Source organism: Cyprinus carpio, chromosome A13 (assembly GCF_018340385.1).
Source record: "Cyprinus carpio isolate SPL01 chromosome A13, ASM1834038v1, whole genome shotgun sequence".
NCBI classification, from domain to species: Eukaryota; Metazoa; Chordata; class Actinopteri; order Cypriniformes; family Cyprinidae; genus Cyprinus; species Cyprinus carpio.
Window position 1 is genome coordinate 18,226,782 of NC_056584.1, and position 18,927 is coordinate 18,245,708.

At 36.6% G+C, this 18,927-nt stretch overlaps 1 protein-coding gene across 1 annotated transcript; it reads left to right on the plus strand.

Annotated features, from left to right (window-relative positions):
• Positions 1–1,966: 1,966 nt before the first annotated feature.
• LOC109112021 (protein kinase C eta type-like) lies at positions 1,967–17,553 on the plus strand. Its single transcript, XM_042769163.1, has 14 exons — positions 1,967–2,809; positions 7,509–7,572; positions 8,305–8,458; positions 9,184–9,218; positions 9,323–9,405; positions 9,724–9,853; positions 9,966–10,099; positions 10,380–10,520; positions 10,876–11,049; positions 13,470–13,624; positions 13,940–14,078; positions 14,470–14,658; positions 16,319–16,465; positions 16,760–17,553. The coding sequence occupies exons 1-14, from the start codon at positions 2,459–2,461 to the stop codon at positions 17,003–17,005; spliced, it is 2,142 nt and encodes a 713-aa protein (XP_042625097.1). The 5' UTR covers positions 1,967–2,458; the 3' UTR covers positions 17,006–17,553.
• The last annotated feature ends 1,374 nt before the right edge of the window (positions 17,554–18,927 follow it).

The following is an 18,927-nucleotide window of genomic DNA, read 5'->3' on the forward strand; positions in this document are numbered from 1 at the left end:
CACCACGCCACCATAAGACCACTGACACCGGACAGAGTAGAGAGTGTTTGGAGTCTCCCCTTTGAATTTACACCAGCTGGAAAAGAGATAGAAAGGGGTCAAAGGCCACATTTGACACCAGTGGGCCTTTCATCCTGAGACTTTATAGATCTGGGGGAACTCAGTCAGAGCCCACACACAATCAACCCATTTTGTTTATAGATAGACTATATAAATTCTTCTAAGCATTTAAGCCTTCAGAACAAAAGTTTTTAATATAATGGGAAACACACTATAAATGCATTCAAGTTTGTCAAAATTTTTACTGTTAAAGGGGTCATATGATGCAATTTCAAAATTTCCTTTCTCTTTGGAGTGTTACAAGCTCTTGGTGAATAAAGAAGATGTGTAAAGTTGCAAAGTCTAAAGTCTCAAATCCAAAGAGATATTCTTTATAAAAGTTAACACTCGTCCACGCCTCCCTGAAACGGCTCGTTCTAACACGCCCCCACATATCTACGTCAGTATGTGGGAATATGTGCATAACACCACCCAGATGTTCACGCAAAGAAAGAAGGTGTACCTTTTATTCTCGTTGTAGTATTGTTGTTGCCACTGCCGCCATGTCATATAGACAATGTGTGTTTCACTGTGAAAGCGAAACTACTTTCTTTGGCCTTCCAAAAGAGGACGATATCCGTTTCGTCATGCCTGGGGCTGATCCGTGCTGGTCGCTGAGGAAATACATCAACTTTGCACTGTGGATCGCCAAATCGGCTTTCACCGTGGACAAAGCGGCGTCCAGCCCGGGGTCGTCACATGTGGTTGCTGCAAGACCAAGGTACGCTCCTTCGTAGAATCCGCCTGCCACACCGTTCTCAAGCCACCTGCCTCTGCTCATTCAAGCTGGCCGCGGCTCACTCTGGGCCTCCGGCCTCTGCTCACTCAAGGTTTCATTGAGAAAGCGAAACTACTTTGTTTTTGACTTCCAAAAGAAAACACGACTAGAAATCATGTTTATATCATGTTTATAATGGGTTTTATGTTTTTGTCTCGTCGCTCATGGCCGGCCAAGGCATCACAATATGTTAAGAGGCCTAACATTTCCGTCTCACGCTTGAGGCATTCGGCCAATCACAACGCGCTGGATAGCTGGCCAATCACAGCACACCTCGCTTTTCAGAGAGATGAGCCTTGTGAAAATCAACAGGTTTCAGAAGGCGGGGCATAGAGGAGAAACAATAATGTACAGTATCTGAAAAAATAATATGTTTTTGTAACCTTAAACCGCATAAACACATTTCATTATACCAAATACACCAAATAATGTTCTTTTTAGCAGCATCATATGACCCCTTTAAATACGTATATGTTTTATATAAATGTAATACTAATAATGTATATGCAATACATATTCTGTTTATATATGTATTTATTCATTTGTTTGTTTGCCAAATTAAATATCTAGTAATTAATAAAAATCAGATGATGTTCATCATTTATTTAATGTACAATTTATTATACATGAATGTATGTTTATTAAATGTACATTTACATTTAGTCATTTAGCAGATGCTTTTATCCAAAGCGACTTAAAAATGAGGACAACAGAAGCAATCAAAACCAACAAAAGAGTAATAATATTTAAGTGCTGTGAGAAGTTTTGGTTAGTTCTAATGCAGAAAAGAAGTAGATAGAATAGAAAACTTAAAAAAAAAAAAAAAAAAAAAAAATATATATATATATATATATATATATATATATATATATATATATATATATATATGTATATATGTATATATATATTTGTTCAGTTGTTTATTTACAATATCATCAAATAATATTTGCACATTATTTAATACTTAACAAATACTCAACGAGTACTTTCTGCCGAAAGGTGGCGGTGTTTCCACATGCTCGCGATCAGTCAGGTGTGTTTTCATTTTCAACGAAATTCCACATGCAGGTACTTCAGAGATGGTCCACCTGTGGCTTTGTTTAAAGAAAAATATCTGGACAATTTCTCTGCAGTTTCCTCGACGCCCTTTTGCTCAGCAGACCTCTCAGAAGTTTTTCATACAAAGGTTTGTCTGTCGCGTTTAAGTCCAAAATTCAGCAAATATGGACGGACTGTGAAAGTGTCGAGGAAAAATTTGCAAAGGCGACCTCGTAATAAGTCGACTTACGGATAAAAAAAAGAAGATTTAAAGACAGAGCCAGAGAGAAACATTTCTTATTGTGACTGACTCCCCTGAGGGAGACGCGTAGTCAGGCGTGAACTCCTTCACTTCCCCATTCAGCCCACTCGCTGCAGTCCTTCCGCAAAGCAGGTGTTTCAAACAGCGCTTTGTTTCAGATGCAGAGGCTTCTAACTAGTGTGCGTTTGTGCATTTACACTTTCCCATTTAAGTGATATAATGTCCAACATTCACTAAGTCGGTTAGGCTTAGACTTGCTAGGCTCGAGTTTAGAGGACACCATGAAGTTTAACGGGTATCTGAAGTTGCGCATCGGCGAAGCGGTGGACCTGAAGCACACGACCACCTCTATGCGACACGCCGTGATGTTCAGCAAGGTGAACCAGACCCTGGACCCGTACATCGTAGTGAAAGTGGACGAGTATAAGATCGGACAGACGCACACCAAGCAGAAAACCAACATGCCCACTTATAACGAGGAGTTCTCCGTTAACGTCAACAACGGCAAGCAGGTAGAGCTGGCCGTTTTTCATGACGCACCGATCGGGTACGATGACTTCGTGGCCAACTGCACCATCCAGTTTGATGATCTGATGAAGACCACGAACCGAGAGGAGTCTTTTGAAGGATGGGTGAGGAATGTTTATTATATAGCTGTGTTAAATTTCCCATGAACTGATCACCCATTTGCATTTTTCCTTAAGGATTGTAAGAAACTGTCTTAAAATTAGTGGAGATTGATTTTTGTATGTTGACATGACACTGTACTGTTTCATGTGTGCTGTCCTATACTTTGATACAATATTCTCATATTTGCCTGCAGCAAATTAAAAAAAAAAAAGTTTATTCATGTACTAATTATCAAAATTAATATAAAAATTAATTAAATAAGTAAGCAAATTAATATAAGGTTAGAAGAATGCTGTTGTTACAATCTGTCCCTCTACCAGGTCACTTGTAACGCTACCTGAAAACATGTTAAATTATATGCATGAATTATTCTGATAATCAAATTAACCTTTTAAAGTAATGAATATGCCATCCTCCATCGCCATACTGCATACCTATCTACCTACATTTAATTTAAACATTTTGATTCAAAATTGATGTTCATGCATTTGGCAGACCAAAGTGTTTGCACTGGCTTTAAAGTATTCATTGTATCAGTTCAACTGTTCTTTAGAATCGAACCATGATATTGGCGTTGCTAGCACCATGCTCTACTGTTTGAGCCACATGAATGCTATGAAATTATTAAAATTGATGAATTTTAATTCAAAACAGCATTTGAAATCAAAATCAGATATATGTAAAACATAGGCTAGTGCACACTGTTTTGGTTTTGAAGTTGATCAGCCTGTTTTATCACAGTTGTGGCAAATGTGGCTTGCATGATTTTGTGCAATCTTTGTCTTCTGCAGAAAAACATTAGAAAGTGTTACAGCCCTCTCCATCTGCAGCTATGATATTGCTGCTGCTGCTGCTTCTTTTTTTTCTTTTTTTAAAAATATGTTTTAAATGCTTTAAATGTATTTTTATTTTTATTAAAGACTTTTGTTTTAAAGTTTCGAAAAGCTTGTGCTATGTTGTGTTTTGTGTTAAGCTATGCGAGTTCATCCCTATAGTTAATTTCTAATTGGTTAAACTGGTATTACAGCACTCCCCAGTTTCCCCTAAACCTCACACTGTTGGTGTAATTGTGTTGTGTTCCTTTTTGTCATGCTCTGTTGTGTTGAATTGTGCTCTTTTGTTTTGTTTTATTTTGTTCTGTTCTATTTTATTGTTCTGTTGTTGTTGTTTGTGTAGTCTTTTATTGTTTTGTGCTCTTGTGTTTTTCCTTTGTATGTGTATAGCAGACTTGTTGAAGTCATGAGTGTTATCATTTTCCACCATCATCTGTGTGGGTTCACACTTACACCCTCATCATGTCCGACAATGCATTGCTCACTGATCCAGAATCAGGCCTTTGACTGCAGTTCTAGATGCAGATGAAGCTATCCTGATGCATGATCAGAGGTTAATGAAAAGAAGCCAAGGCTTAGTGCACAGTCAGTCAATACAATTTGGACATTCAGTGCAGCTAAGACCAGCTGAAACTTCTTGCTCTGTGGTTTTAGCATCTTCTGTAATCTAAACACTACCAGTTCCATGTCTACATGCAACCTTCAGATCTAATCCATATCGGTGTGTTAACCCAACACAGCAGCTTGGTCACTAGGACACAGTAGTTGTAAAACACTTGTTGTCAGCATTTCAGTGACCAGGCTGAACATGCACATGCAAATCGGCTTGCTTTTCCTCAGCAGAAGTGGTGAACGTCATCTTGTAACCTTATTATTCAGCTCAAGTATTGTTAGTTCTCCTTTCCCAGAATGCATATGCACAGGGACAGTTTTTTTTAGAGATACCGATCATCTTGTTTTTACTGTACATGTCCTGAACATTTGTTCATTTAGTAAACCAAAGCATGGGGATACACTTTGTTATTAGCCTCAAGGTTATTTTAAGTACAACTTATACTGTATGTATAAGGGAAAGTGTATACTTTAAGTGACTTATTATTATTTTTAAATACTTGTCTAGAAATGTTTTTAAATATAATCTCAATTATTTGAGGTCAAACTGTAATGGATGAAATAGAATGGTTAAAAAAATAAATAGAAAAAAATAAAAAGTATTAGATGATTGTTCAAAATGTCATGTAAACAATGCATGTATGCATCTAAAATGCCAATTTGAATATGTTTCAGATATGTTTGTTGCAAAAAAAAAAAACATTTAAAATAAGTCAGGAAATTATTCAGATATCTTTTGAACTTTGAAAGAATGCTGAAAAAAGAATCAGGGTTTCTATTAAAATATTAAGCAGCACAAACCGTTTTCAACACTAAGAAATGTTTCTTCAGCACCAAATCATCTGACACTGAAGACTGGAGTGATGACTGCTGAAAATTCAGCTTTGCCATCACAGAAATAACATTTTCAAATAGATTAAAAGAGAAAACAGTTATTTTAATGTGTAATTATATTTCACAATATTAGTGTTTTTAGTGTATTTCTGGTCAAATAAATGCAGCGTTGGTGAATGTAAGAGAAAAAATCATACTGACCCTAAACTTTTAAACATTATTGTACATCTAATCACCTTCTATTGGGTTCCAGATGAAGTTCAGTGGAACTTAAAGATACAGTGCCCCATTTTTATTGGTTCTGCAGCTGCAGGTCACATAGCTGCTAATTAATGAAACTCTGCTTTCAGTCTATCTGGGCTGTGAGCGTTTTGTGCCAAGTTTCAGTCTCCTGTGAGTGTGTGTGTTTGTTTCTGTGTAGAGCCTCAGGCTTTTGGGATAGATGGTATGTGAAACCTGCAGTTCAAAACCGCACACACACAAGTAAGTGTGTGTGTAAGAATGTGTACAAGCTTCCCTATATGGGAACTGCCTCTAGGAATCCAGCAGTTTCTGTTATGCTATCTTATCAGTGAGTGAAACTAGCATCAAAAGTGTATAAAATGGAAGTTGTGTGTATTGGAGATAAACACTCTGTCATAGTCTGTGTGAATTTTTCTGCTTTCAGTTCTGACTAAATGAAAGGAAGTATGAGTGTGGCGGAAAAAAAATATTCAGTTGAACTCAGTTGAAAGTTGCTAAAGCAAAATAGTTTAAAAAGAACTTCTAAATAAATGTAGTCTGCATGTGATAAAGAAACTGGCAAAATGTATGTTTAGCACACTGTATGCTAATTATGGCTGATCATTGACAACAAAGATGTTGTTAGTGATGTTTTGCTAATTATCATCAGACTTCAATTTAGACCACCATCATCCATTCAACCACACAGCCTCAGAGCTGACATCCAAAGATGTCTTTTCTGATTGGTTAATCTGATTGGCCACTCCCTTATTTATACTGTTTGCATGCAATATCTCTTATCCCTATAGTTTGTTTCTTTTACCCATGATTCTGTTGTAACACATACACAAGCACATGGGGTTTATTTCTGGATCACATGCACGTCAACACACGCCCACAAAGTTGGTTTTCTACAAACTAGAGTTTACCACAGGCTCATAAACGCCCCCCACACCACCTTTACAACTTGCTGTCTCTTTCCAATTCTGAGTTTGTCTTTCCATTTATCTCTCTTCTCTTTTTGCTCTACAGTAATCTGAAGTCCAGCTCTGATATCTCACTCCTGCCTGACTTCATTTACATTTTCCATGTTGTAAATGTAAAACTGCTGTGGACGGTATCAATGGGTTGTGTGATTGGTTGTATTTGGCACAGATATTGTTTTCAACGTGCATGTTTGCCTGAATTTATTAACATGAAAAAAAAAGACTTGTCATACAAAAGTGTTATACACCCCCCCCCCCCCTATTTGTATAGCACTTTATACAATACTGATTGTGTCAAAGCAGCTTTACAGTGTCAAACAGGAAAATAGTTGGTCAATGATGCAAGAAGACAATAACAAAGAGTCATTTTCCAGTTAAAGTCAGTTCATTGATGATTCAGTGATGTCATCATCCAGTTCAGCTCTCTTCCAATAGTGTCTGTGCAATCAGTCAGTCAGGTGTCCCCAACTTAGCAAGCCAAAGGCGCCATTGGCAAGGAACCAAAACTCCATTGGTGACAAAAATGGAGAGAGAAACCAGGCTCAGTCGGGGGGCCAGTTCTTCTCTGGCCAGACGATACCAGCATGGCGTGGTTTAATTCCAGACTGCAACACAGGTGCAGAGGGCTTCTCAGAGTCCTGGACAAATTGAAAATCCCAGGGAACTTTAAAAATGTTTCCTAGAAGGCCTGTGAATATCAGGGAAAATGGTGAAATCTTACAAGGTCACAGAAAAGTCATCAAAATGACATCATCAGTTACACTCAGTTCTTAATTGTTTCTTTATCAAAAAACACAAAAAAATGCTCTTACAGTCACAAATAACTATAAAAAAATAAAAATGTCTTGGTCAGAAAGTGTGGAAAGCATTTAAATTAAAAAAAAAAAAAAAAAAAAAAAAAAAAAAAAATATATATATATATATATATATATATATATATATATATATAATAAAAATATAAAATTATTTAACATTTGTATCTCCAAGTAATTCCCATACTTCTGTTTGTGTTGTTCGATAGTTTTGATCATTTTGCTATTATTTGAATTTAGAAAATATTATAAAAATAATGAAAATTAATATTTAAATGAGTAGTTGTGTCCAAACTTTTAACCGTTTGTTAAATTTAAAATGTTAGAATAACTTTTTTAATAATCAGTGTCTAAATTAATATCTAATGTTTTTTTTTTTGTGTGTGTGTGTGTGTGTTGCAGATTGATCTTGAACCTGAGGGTAAGGTCTACATCCTGATTACTCTCACAGGCTCATTTGTAGATGGTGAGTCCCTCCTCTCATTTTTTCCTCTAATATTCTTTTATTCTTTTTTGGTTTCTTTCTTTTAAATATATTTTTTTAATTGTTTCTATTTCTTTTAAATCTTTTCATGCAGAAATATAGATTTATTTATACATTTTAAAACATCATTTTGACAGTCAGTGTGATTGGGCTATTTTTGGACTGGAACACAGAGGCGTATCGAGAACACATGGTCTGTTTCATAGCCAGTGACTGAATAAAAGATGAAAATATAAAACTCTTCTTGATGAATTGCACTGGTCTAGGCCATGATGGTGGACACACGCATGCACACACACACACACTAATTTCCTCCCCTTGCTGTTGAGGTATCACTTAACTAAATATTAACATGCTACCAGACTTGTCAACCCATGCTATGACACACTAAGACACACACAGCCAACTTCAGTCAGTTTTTTTTAGACTGAGCATCTGTCAAAGCATCTTATGCGTGAAGTGTATGCTATGTGCGAATTGCTCACCCACTGTGCAGGGGTGTGTGAAGCTGGCTTCCTTTAAAGGCTTGTGGTTAGGACTGCAGAGAATAGACTAGACTTAATAATACCAGTGAACCTGGGGCTCATAATCTGTCTCTCTTCCCCCCTCATATAATCAACAGAATGTTACATGGCATTATAGGAAATACCTATGTATTGTAAGAAGATCATGTATCATGAAATAATAAAAGCTTTTCTTTTTCTCTGTGTCTAGATGATGCTGGAGGAAACATGCATTCCTATAAAGAATTTACTCGAAAACGGCAACAAGCAGTTCGAAGAAAAATCCACCAAGTAAACGGGCACAAGTTCATGTCGACCTTCCTAAAGCAACCAACGTTCTGCTTCCACTGTAAAGATTTTATATGGTATTGCACTTTTGACAGACAAATGTACATCGTTTTTTTTTTTTTTTTTTTAAATAGCATGTTTTTGTGAGAGTTTTAAAATATGTAATGAAACCTTATGAGTTAAAGCCCATTAGGGATGACCGTAAGACCTTCAGCAAGATATTTATATTCATCTGCAGGGGGAATGTCCCTGTAATAAGGTTACTGAAGGTGTTTTTTAAAAACTTTTAGCAGTAGCTAAATCAAAAATTCGTAAGTCTTTTTAAGAATGGATTTAAACACCGTAAAATATGACAATACTAAGCTCTTATTGTTAAGAATCTATGAACAAATTAGCCAAGCACACAAAGGATAAAAATGTGTACATTGTTATGACTGATTTGCATTTGAATTTTGCAGTGACATCCTGCAGGCAAAGGTTCCTATACAAATTAGGATCAAATTAATCAATAACATTTGAATCATTGTAGAATGTCAGGTAGAGTTCATTCTTTTGTAAATGGACAGGTGCCCTTTATGTGACACTTTTTTTGCATTGTGTGTAGAACTACTTTTCTATACAAATAAAGTTTATTATTATTATCAAACATTGAGAACAATATAAATTACAGAATAAAAGTGTTTTACAGGGAATTGTGTGTACAAATTCCCTTTAAAGTGAGTGGCTGAACAAACTTTGTTATATTTTAATTGTACATATTTAAATATTTGTTATATTTTAATTGTTGTTTTCTTTGTTCCAGGGGTGTTTTTGGAAAACAAGGCTACCAATGTCAAGGTGACTTGACACTCTGTCTCAGTATTAATGGACATGATCTGTGTTTAAATTGATTGTATTATAGGTTATAATCAGCTGTGTGTGTTTGTATGTGTGCATGTTAGTGTGCACCTGTGTGGTACACAAGCGATGTCATCAGTTTGTGGTTACAGTCTGTCCACGCATGAAGAAACCTGCCAAGGAACAGGTAATGCAACCCTAACCTAAAAAGCTTTTGTAGTCCATTTTTGTGTGTGTGTGGGGGGATTCTCACAATATGACTTATCTGGGTTTTTCTTTTCAACTGTGGACAATTTTAGAAATTATGACCATAGAATTTCTGAGAAACACAGACCAATTGTGTCATATGTTGGTGAAGTGACTGCTGGCTGTGTCCTAATAAACACAGATGCCATTTTACCACCTACTGGTCAGGAATAGAATTGCTAAATCGTTCTGTTCTTTTTTTTTAATATATATATATATATATATATATATATATATACTTTGTTCCTTCTTTTTACAGACTACGAATCAGGGTTTCAGTATAAACATTCCCCATAAGTTCAACATCCACAATTATAAGGTTCCTACTTTCTGTGACCACTGTGGCTCTTTGCTGTGGGGCCTCGTACGGCAAGGATTGCACTGCAAAAGTACCTTTCTCTCTTTCTGTCAGCCCTCCTTATTCACCATAAATGCATCTATCAGTCTTATTGATGCTGTTGTGTGAGGCTCATCTGGTCTGTTGTGTTTTTATGTCTGTAGTTTGTAAAATGAATGTCCATATCCGCTGTAAGGGAAATGTTGCCCCAAACTGTGGAGTCAACAATGTAGAACTGGCCAATAAATTGGCAGAAATGGGCCTTCAGCCGGGAGGAATTACCAAACGCAACGCAGTGGTAAATACACACATGTGCACTCAGTCTTTTCAAAAGTGAAATATGTGATCTGTCTGTGTGTGTAAATCTCCCTCAGTTTAAGTTTTATGTGATTTATTGACATTACACATAACTGTACATTCTTGGCTGGATGCACTAAAAATAGGACAAAATAAACTTTAGTGAAGTAAACCGCGAAATTAAGGACCATCAGCAGAACAATTGATATTGAATTATAAAGTGTACTGAATGAGTCATACATAAAGTCTATAAGGAAAAAATCATTTGTCTCTCTTCTCAGGGTCTCGCAGGTATGGACACTCAGTGCCGTACATTGAGCGTGAGAGGAGATCCAGGGCAATCTAAAAAAGACCCAGATCAAAAGCTGGGAATCTCTAACTTCACACTCCTGCAGGTGTTGGGAAAAGGCAGCTTTGGCAAGGTCTGTGTTTAAGACAGTTCCTTTTTACATCAGGTCCAATATGACTGTGTAGCACAAAGATTGCAGACTATTTTTACATATATAATGTTATGTAACTGTTTGAAGTTTTATTCGGTGTACATAAAAAAATTATATTCTCTGAAAAAAACAACAACTTTGGATCATTGCTGTGCAAATGACTTCTAAACAATGTAATAAACGTCTTTGGGCTGTGCTGTTTCATATTAAAATATTATGCTGACAATTTTGTGCCAGAAAGTCTGGGTGAATACAGTATGTCCTCACAAATAAAAGGAAAGATAATTCACATGTTTCACATGTACTTCACGAGTCTGTTGGTGTTTTGTGTAAATAGGTGATGTTGGTCCGGTTGAATGGTTCGGATCAGGTGTTTGCAGTGAAGGTGTTAAAGAAAGACATCATTCTGCAGGATGATGATGTGGAGTGCACGATGACAGAAAAACGAGTGTTATCCCTCGCTTCCACTCATCCTTACCTCACTCAGCTTTACTGTTGCTTCCAAACACCGGTGAGGGACAGACACATCACACATTCACCTAGCTATGTATTGTTATATATATATATATATATATATCTATATATATATATATATATATATATATATATATATATATATATAATTGGGCCATAGAACCCCTGGTATATTATATGTTCTTTAAATGAGAACATGTAGTTTTCACCTCATCAGTAGGGGGCAGTAGAGAATTAAGCATCAGTATGTCACGCTGGTTAAATTCTACTTTGCATTTTCTGTGTATGTGTACTTTCACTCTTTGTGTGTTGTGAGAGATCAGCGGTCTGCTATGTTCTGCTTGTGTGTTTTGCTTGAAGCCTCTAGAATAGAGAGATCAACACTGAATCCCCTAATGTAGCTTTTACAATCATACTGACCCACACACTGTAACCTTAGTAAGACTAAAGTGTTTAATTTAATTGCTATACCTTGATTGTAAGCAAGGTTTTAAAAACATGCGCACACACACACACTGATTGCAAAATGATTTGAAGACTTAGATTTCATGTTCAGTCCAGCAGAACAGATCCGACATGATGACCTCTCTGGATTTATTACTGCAGAGTCCACGTGAACATGGATGTGCAGGAACATCCTCAAGGTCTCGCTGCCAAATGTACAGTGTGTTTGTAATGAAGAAAGGAATTTATGAACCGGTTTGTCTCTGCTCCTTCACAGCCCTGACGCACACAATCAATCTCTTAACCCTCCACACGTGAGCAACATACAAAGCACACTCGTGACCCTCTGGGGCCGGGTTATGGTAGATAGCACCACAACACGGTGGTAAATATCAGTGATCTCAGAGGGCTTGAGGTGTGTGGCACTGTTGCAGAGTGAATGTGCGTGTCTGTGTTTGTTAATGTGATGGACTTGGTCATTAGTGGATGTGCCATGGCGCTTTGATGGTACAAATCTTGTCTACTTATCTCATTCCGGTGAGGAGCCGCTCACTTACTGTCTGACTGATGAAAAGCAGCCAGGCACAGTCATTTTTTTTTCTTTTTTACAAATTACATGTAATTTGGGGAAGGATAAGTTTGAAATGGAACATACCACATTAAAGGCATTTTCACACTGAACACGAAAATTCGGTGCGATGATGCATTTAAATTGAAACAATAGATCCCTATGGATCATTCTTGGTGCGAAAAAGCAAGGATTTTTTTTTTCGTCCTGTGTGTCGAACCCCCCCCCCCCCCCCCAACACATTTTCTGTATGTTTTTTATGCAGCTCGTTATTTTCAGAACAATAAAGGATTTTTATGACCAAATAGAAGTAGGTGTAGCATTCAATCCATTATAAAACATACAAAGAGTGCATATCTGCCTATTTTAGAATCAAAATCAGCTTTAGATCACAATCGAAAGTTATTGCAAGCACGTAGCAATACAGTAGATGTTGGTTTAAAGTGAATTTTAAGCAAACATTAATAATCATGCATTGTCAAGTGTAGCTTGGTTCTAATTAGCTGTAATTAAGATATATTCTGGTAAGCATTATAGATAGTTTGTGTTTCTGGTGTAGATTCAAACATCATCTTAATTTAATGCTGTATATTGAGCAGCGGATGATCTCAAAATAGTTTATTATTGTATTATATAATTACCATAATATTAATTAATGCAATATTTGGCTTAGCATTTTACATAAATTGCATAAAATAAATAAATAAAAGTTTGGTTTAGTGTTATACATAAAATACAAAAAGAAAATAATTAAAATGATGTTAGATGTATTCTGCAAAAATCAAATAACAATCGGTGTAAGTTTACCATGGTGGGCTTCCTGCCACATGGGTTAGGCAAAATGGCCATCTTTCATGATTTTCTTCTATAACAAATAAATATTTTGGATAATGCATCGTTATACTATACCTGCTAAAGTCATCTCTAAATATGGTAGAGTTTTGCAGTAATTCACACTGTTCTTATTGTGGGCATCTTCTACCGTCTTACTCTGAATACTTCACTACTGAAAATCATTGCATTTCACAAGTGCTTGTGTCCTGTTTTGTGTGCAGCATGTATCACACGGTCAGTAAACCGACTGTGGGTGGTCTCTGGGTGTGCGGTCTGAGTTTGATGCATTGGCCGTGCTGGACTCAAACAGAGACTTGGTGCTGTCAGTTCAAACTTATGATGCACTTCGTTTTAGATCACCTTTCAACTCTCAAAGTCCCATAATACTATGTCTCCTGCAGTCTTCTTTGCTGACTAAACAGTATTTATGTTTCTGCTTTGTCTGTCTCTCCCATGAATCATCTAATGGCTGTGACATGCTGGCTTAACTGTCTGGTTGGTTAAAAGACTCCCTGTAAGGAGCTGAATTTCCTGATTTTGAAGGTGGTAATCTAGTGTTTGTTGTTGTCTTTTAAATTAATCTTTATCTTAATTTCTTAATCTTTTCACAGGAGCGGCTGTTTTTTGTAATGGAGTTTGTGAATGGAGGAGATCTGATGTTTCATATTCAGAAATCGAGAAAGTTTGAGGAGAGCAGAGCCAAATTCTACACAGCGGAGATCACATCTGCTTTAATATTCCTCCATAGCAATGGAATAATATACAGGTTAGACAGACAAATGCACGTAAGACAGAAATTAAAAGGATATTTAATTCAAAAGGAAAATTCTTGTATCTTTTACTTCCCCTTAAATTTTTGTGTGTGTCAGAGGCACGCAATCATTATGACATGAAGTGCCACTTGTAATTTTTCTTAAAAAGATTATAATGCAGGTTTTCATGCAGAAGTGGTTTACCAAACATTTAAAAAATATTAACATACATTAATCTCTCTCTCTCTCTCTCTCTCTCTCTCTCTCTCTCTCTCTCTCTGCCATAATGGACTGAATATGGGCATATTGTTATATGTGTATTATTTCAGGGATCTGAAGCTGGATAATGTTCTGCTGGATAAGGATGGTCATTGTAAACTGGCTGATTTTGGCATGTGTAAGGAGGGAATGTTTGAAGGTGTTGTCACTGGAACCTTCTGTGGAACCCCAGATTACATTGCTCCAGAGGTGATTCAAACACCTCACCCCATTCAAACACACACTCAATGGCAGTCTAAAATGAACACATAATTCTGCATCACAAAATTCTAGAAGAATCAGAAGTGTTATGTTGCATTCATATTGTGTCAGATTGACTTTAAGCATGAGTTGCCAACTTCCAGCTGAAAATATAAGCCAATTCAAAATTTTAGCATATAAATAATACTAAAATAACTCCTCATTCATGCCTGTGTTCCTTCAAAATATAATATAATATTGTAGATATAAACTGCTTCTATTGGTGTCTGTTAGTTTTTGGTGAAAAGATAATCTTTGGAAGTGTGTGTGTGCGTGTGTGTGTGTGTGTGAGAGAGAGATGGCAGGATGTCCTAAATGTAATATTTATATGGTCATATAGATCCTCCAGGAGATGCTGTATGGGCCATCGGTTGATTGGTGGGCTCTCGGTGTGCTGCTGTATGAGATGTTATCTGGCCACGCCCCCTTTGAGGCAGAGAATGAGGATGACCTTTTTGAGTCCATCCTGACTGAAGAGATCATCTACACGTCCTGGTTCAGCACAAATGCCGTGGACATACTGAAAGGGGTGAGTTGCTCAGTTTTCGGTTAAGAGCCCTGGAGTCATACAGACATAAATGGACTTGAATGGAGCGGTGATTGAGTGCATATATGTCCTGATTGGTGGGAGTGAATTAAAGTGACAGTTCATGCAACAATGAACATCAGTAAACCGTAAATACCTCCCATCTGATCTCTTTCTCTGATGCTCATGCTCTTCCCTCTCTTACATAACTATATTTAGCCTTGATCCACATTCCACTGCTACCACTTGACTGTGGCTAAAAATAAAACCATTCACATCAAATGTACACATGCACATGACTCCCTGCTCTTAGGGTGATGATACACGGGGCAACTGTTTGAGCAATGTTGCTGGGCATTGTTGCCTTCAACAGGCAACCAGGTAAGACACAGGGCCCACTACCCATCTAAAGTATCCAGATACAAATTTGTCACCCATTCTCAAAGTGAATTGCTCAAGCAACATTGCTTGGCAGCATTGCCCCATGTATCATCAACTTTAATCTATAGTGTTTGCTCTCACTGTGAAGAATAGTGGAGGAGATATACCGGTAATAATCCTGGAGATGATTCCCAGTTGAATCTGAAAATTCAACAGCAGAATGTCACAATATTTGCCTGAAATCCTTAAACCTGGGTCCTACAACAACAGTCAAAGAATAGATCAATTTAGTGGCTGAAAAGCACTATAATATAATATGGAATAGCAGAACTCAGTCCTGTTGCACAGCTGTGGTGTTATCATATGTAGACAGACCAGAAATATACATGAACCCTACATGAAACAATGGACAATACCAGTACCAGTTATCTGCAAATATTGTATTTTATTTTTTTATTTTTTTAGGTTATCAGCATCGGCCAATATTGGATATTTAATTACACATGAAAATTTCCCCTATATTTTTACATATAGATTACCTTTACTGTTATATAACACTCTTGTAAAATTAAACTTTAAAAACACTTTGTTGTAACAATTTTTTATGTATATTTTAATATTGTGATGCCTAAATTCAATTGTAATGTTTATTGAACATTTAAAATGATTGTTTTATTATTTAACTTATTTCTAGAAATAAGTTTAAAATTATAATATTAGCTATAAACGGAGAATTTAAAAATTGGTGCATCGCTTGTTTTTTTGTTTTTTTTTCTTCTGTAAAACTGGATGATCCCTCAAAACAACAAGTTTGTCAGTGTTGTTTAGAGTTGATGAGGTATGATAGCCAGCTGTGCTTCCTAATGGGTGTCAGATTTACCCAGCGAGAGTGTGTATTTGTGTCTACACATGCATGTTTGTGTTTTAGATGGCTATAAAAGGAGGGCAGGATGTGATTTGATTTGATTTAATCTGATTTGGTTATATTTGATACCACACATTGATACTCTCCACACAGTCACCCACAAGTGATTGTGTGTTATGTTATACACGTTCTCATAGGAATTGAGTCTGACGTACTGTTGGTGTAATCTCACTATGGAGATTTGATAGGATTCACAACATTCAATACCTTTGGGCACTTTCCTATTTTTTGTTGTGTTTTCATTTTTAGTAATGTAACTGATATATATCAGGTGTGTATTAGTTTTCTGTGTGTAAATGTAGGTGAATGATTGACAGACATATACATGACATCATGTTTTGGTTTTATTTTTCTCAGTTTTTGACAAAGAATCCATCCCGTCGTCTGGGTTGTGTGGCTGCAGAGGGAGGAGAGGCTGCTGTAACCAGTCACCCATTTTTTACTGACATTGACTGGGACAAACTTAACCAGCGAGAGCTTGAACCACCTTTCAAGCCCAGAATTGTGAGTTGAAAAATGTTAAATAAATAAGTGTGTATGTATATGTGTATGTATATATATATATATATATATATATATATATATATATATATATATATATATATATATATATATATATATATATATATATATATATATATATATATATAATCAAATTCATTGTAAATGTAAATGCGCGCACACACACACACACACACACACACACATATATATATATATATATATATATATATATATATATGTGTATATGTATATGTATGTATGTATGTATAATTATTTTTTTAATCTAAAATCCAGAAAACTGCAGAAGATGTGAATAACTTTGATCCAGACTTCACCCAAGAGGATCCTACTCTTACACCCATCGATGAGTCAATCATCCCATCCATCAATCAGGATGAGTTCCGTGACTTCTCCTTTACCTCCCCTGAACTGTGGAAAGTGGTTTCAGATTTGAAATGCAAAGAGGAAGAAACATGTGATGCCATGAAGGAACAAAATGCGGGAGGATTACGTGATGTGTTAGAACCAAATGAATTGTGACAATGGAAACTTTCAGGAGCAGTCTAAAGAAACATTTGAATATCTGTGTATTGAAACCGGTTGTGCATTTCAATGGCCTAGCTTTTTGGTCTTTGCCTAAGCTATAAGATTATTTTTGCTTAAGCTTATGCTTTAGAACAATAGTGTAATTGTCTTTGTGTCAGAAACATCATTAGTGATATGCAAAGATCTCCAGGAGACTCCATCATGGAAGACAGCAGTTTGTCTGTTCCATATCTACTGTAGCTGATTTAACAGTGTTCATATCCAGATGTTTAGGAAACTTGATTTGATTACTGTGCACATGCTGAGACTAACACAGCCAAACGTCATGCAGAAGCATCACTAATTATTCTGCTGTCAAGGAACCAGTAAAAAATTAGACTCATGAGAATGTTTTTTAAATAGAGACTCTAGTTTTGTAAGATATTTTCAGACATTTCTGTGTACATCTGTGCAGTTTGTTATTTTGTCTGTTTGTTTGTTATTATCAGGTCAAAATTCCACCCATGATTAAACTGGCATCTTTAGATGTATTTTATTGTTGATAAAGTTTGCAGTATTTAGTTCTCTGCCGACCTTTTCTGTCTGTTACTTCGTCAAAAGCCATCTCCGCTCTGTTGTTCTGAGGGGTTAAAGGCTAACAAGTAAACAGTAACAGTAAAAAAAAAAAAAAAAAAAAAAAAAAAAACATCTGTAAAAAGTCTGGCCTATTGATTTTTGCATTATCATGCTTACATCTGATGAATGAAGGCAAAGAAGATTAGCAACAGATCTTTGGTGTTGAGTGAGAAAAACATTAGAGATGTCATGGGAGATCCCATTGAGCAACTTGCCCTTACAAGTCTGGCCCAGCCCCAATTACAATAGTTGAGGTTTTCCTGGAGAATCAGCGTCAGCAGCCCACTTTCCTGTGGGAGATTACAACCCTGAAGACCAACAAACACAGAGAGCTTAGTGCCATTTACAGTCTTTGGCAGTGGGGGTATGCGGACATGGAAATCCTTGTATGGTCAAGGACACTGTCTTGTGGTGCTTGGATGACACATCTTATAATGGTTTATACACAGAGGAGTTTCCTGATGCTTCAATGCCAGTTGCCACAGTCATTTTCTGTGTCTTGCTTAATATTCTTTATTCATATTTTAACATCTCTTTGCCACACACATCTCTTGTACTGTGGTCCTTTGTATAAACCTATTCATTGTGGATGCGGTGTTTGTTCTCTTCCCAGAAAAGGCACTGGTCTAAGATGTCTGATATCTTCATATCAGACCTTTCATCCTGTGAGATTGTTTTGTTCCCTGCATGGCTTTTTTCCCCCTTTTCCCCCTCAGTCCAATAAGGAATGCAATTTGTGTTGTACATGTCTCTGGTTTTGAACTGTTCTTACTGACAGCTCTATTTTACACATTAAATTGATCAAAAGTGACAGTTAAGACATTTAAACACTTTTTTTTTTTTATTAAGCAGCCTTGATGAGCATGAGAGAATTTACCTTGAAAGTCGTGACATTTGTCAAGTATGGTAACCCATTCGAAATTGGTGCTCTGCATTTAACCCATCCAAGTGCACAGCAGTGAGAAGTGAAGACCGTGAACACACACCCGGAGCAGTGGGCAGCTATAAGCGCCCGGGGAGCAACTGGGGGTTCAGTGCCTTGCTCAAGGGCACTTCAGCCGTGGGTATTGCGGGTGGAAGAGAGCGCTGTTCATTCACTCCCTGACCTACAACTCCTGCCAGCACCGAGACTCGAACCTGCGACCTTCTGGTTACAAGTCCAATTCTCTAACCATTAGGCCAAAGCTGCCACCATGATATAAGAGAGAATTTTCAAAAACATTAAAAACCCCATATATATATACATATATATATATATATATCTTAGGGCAATTGTTTTCTTAAGAAACAGCTAAACATGT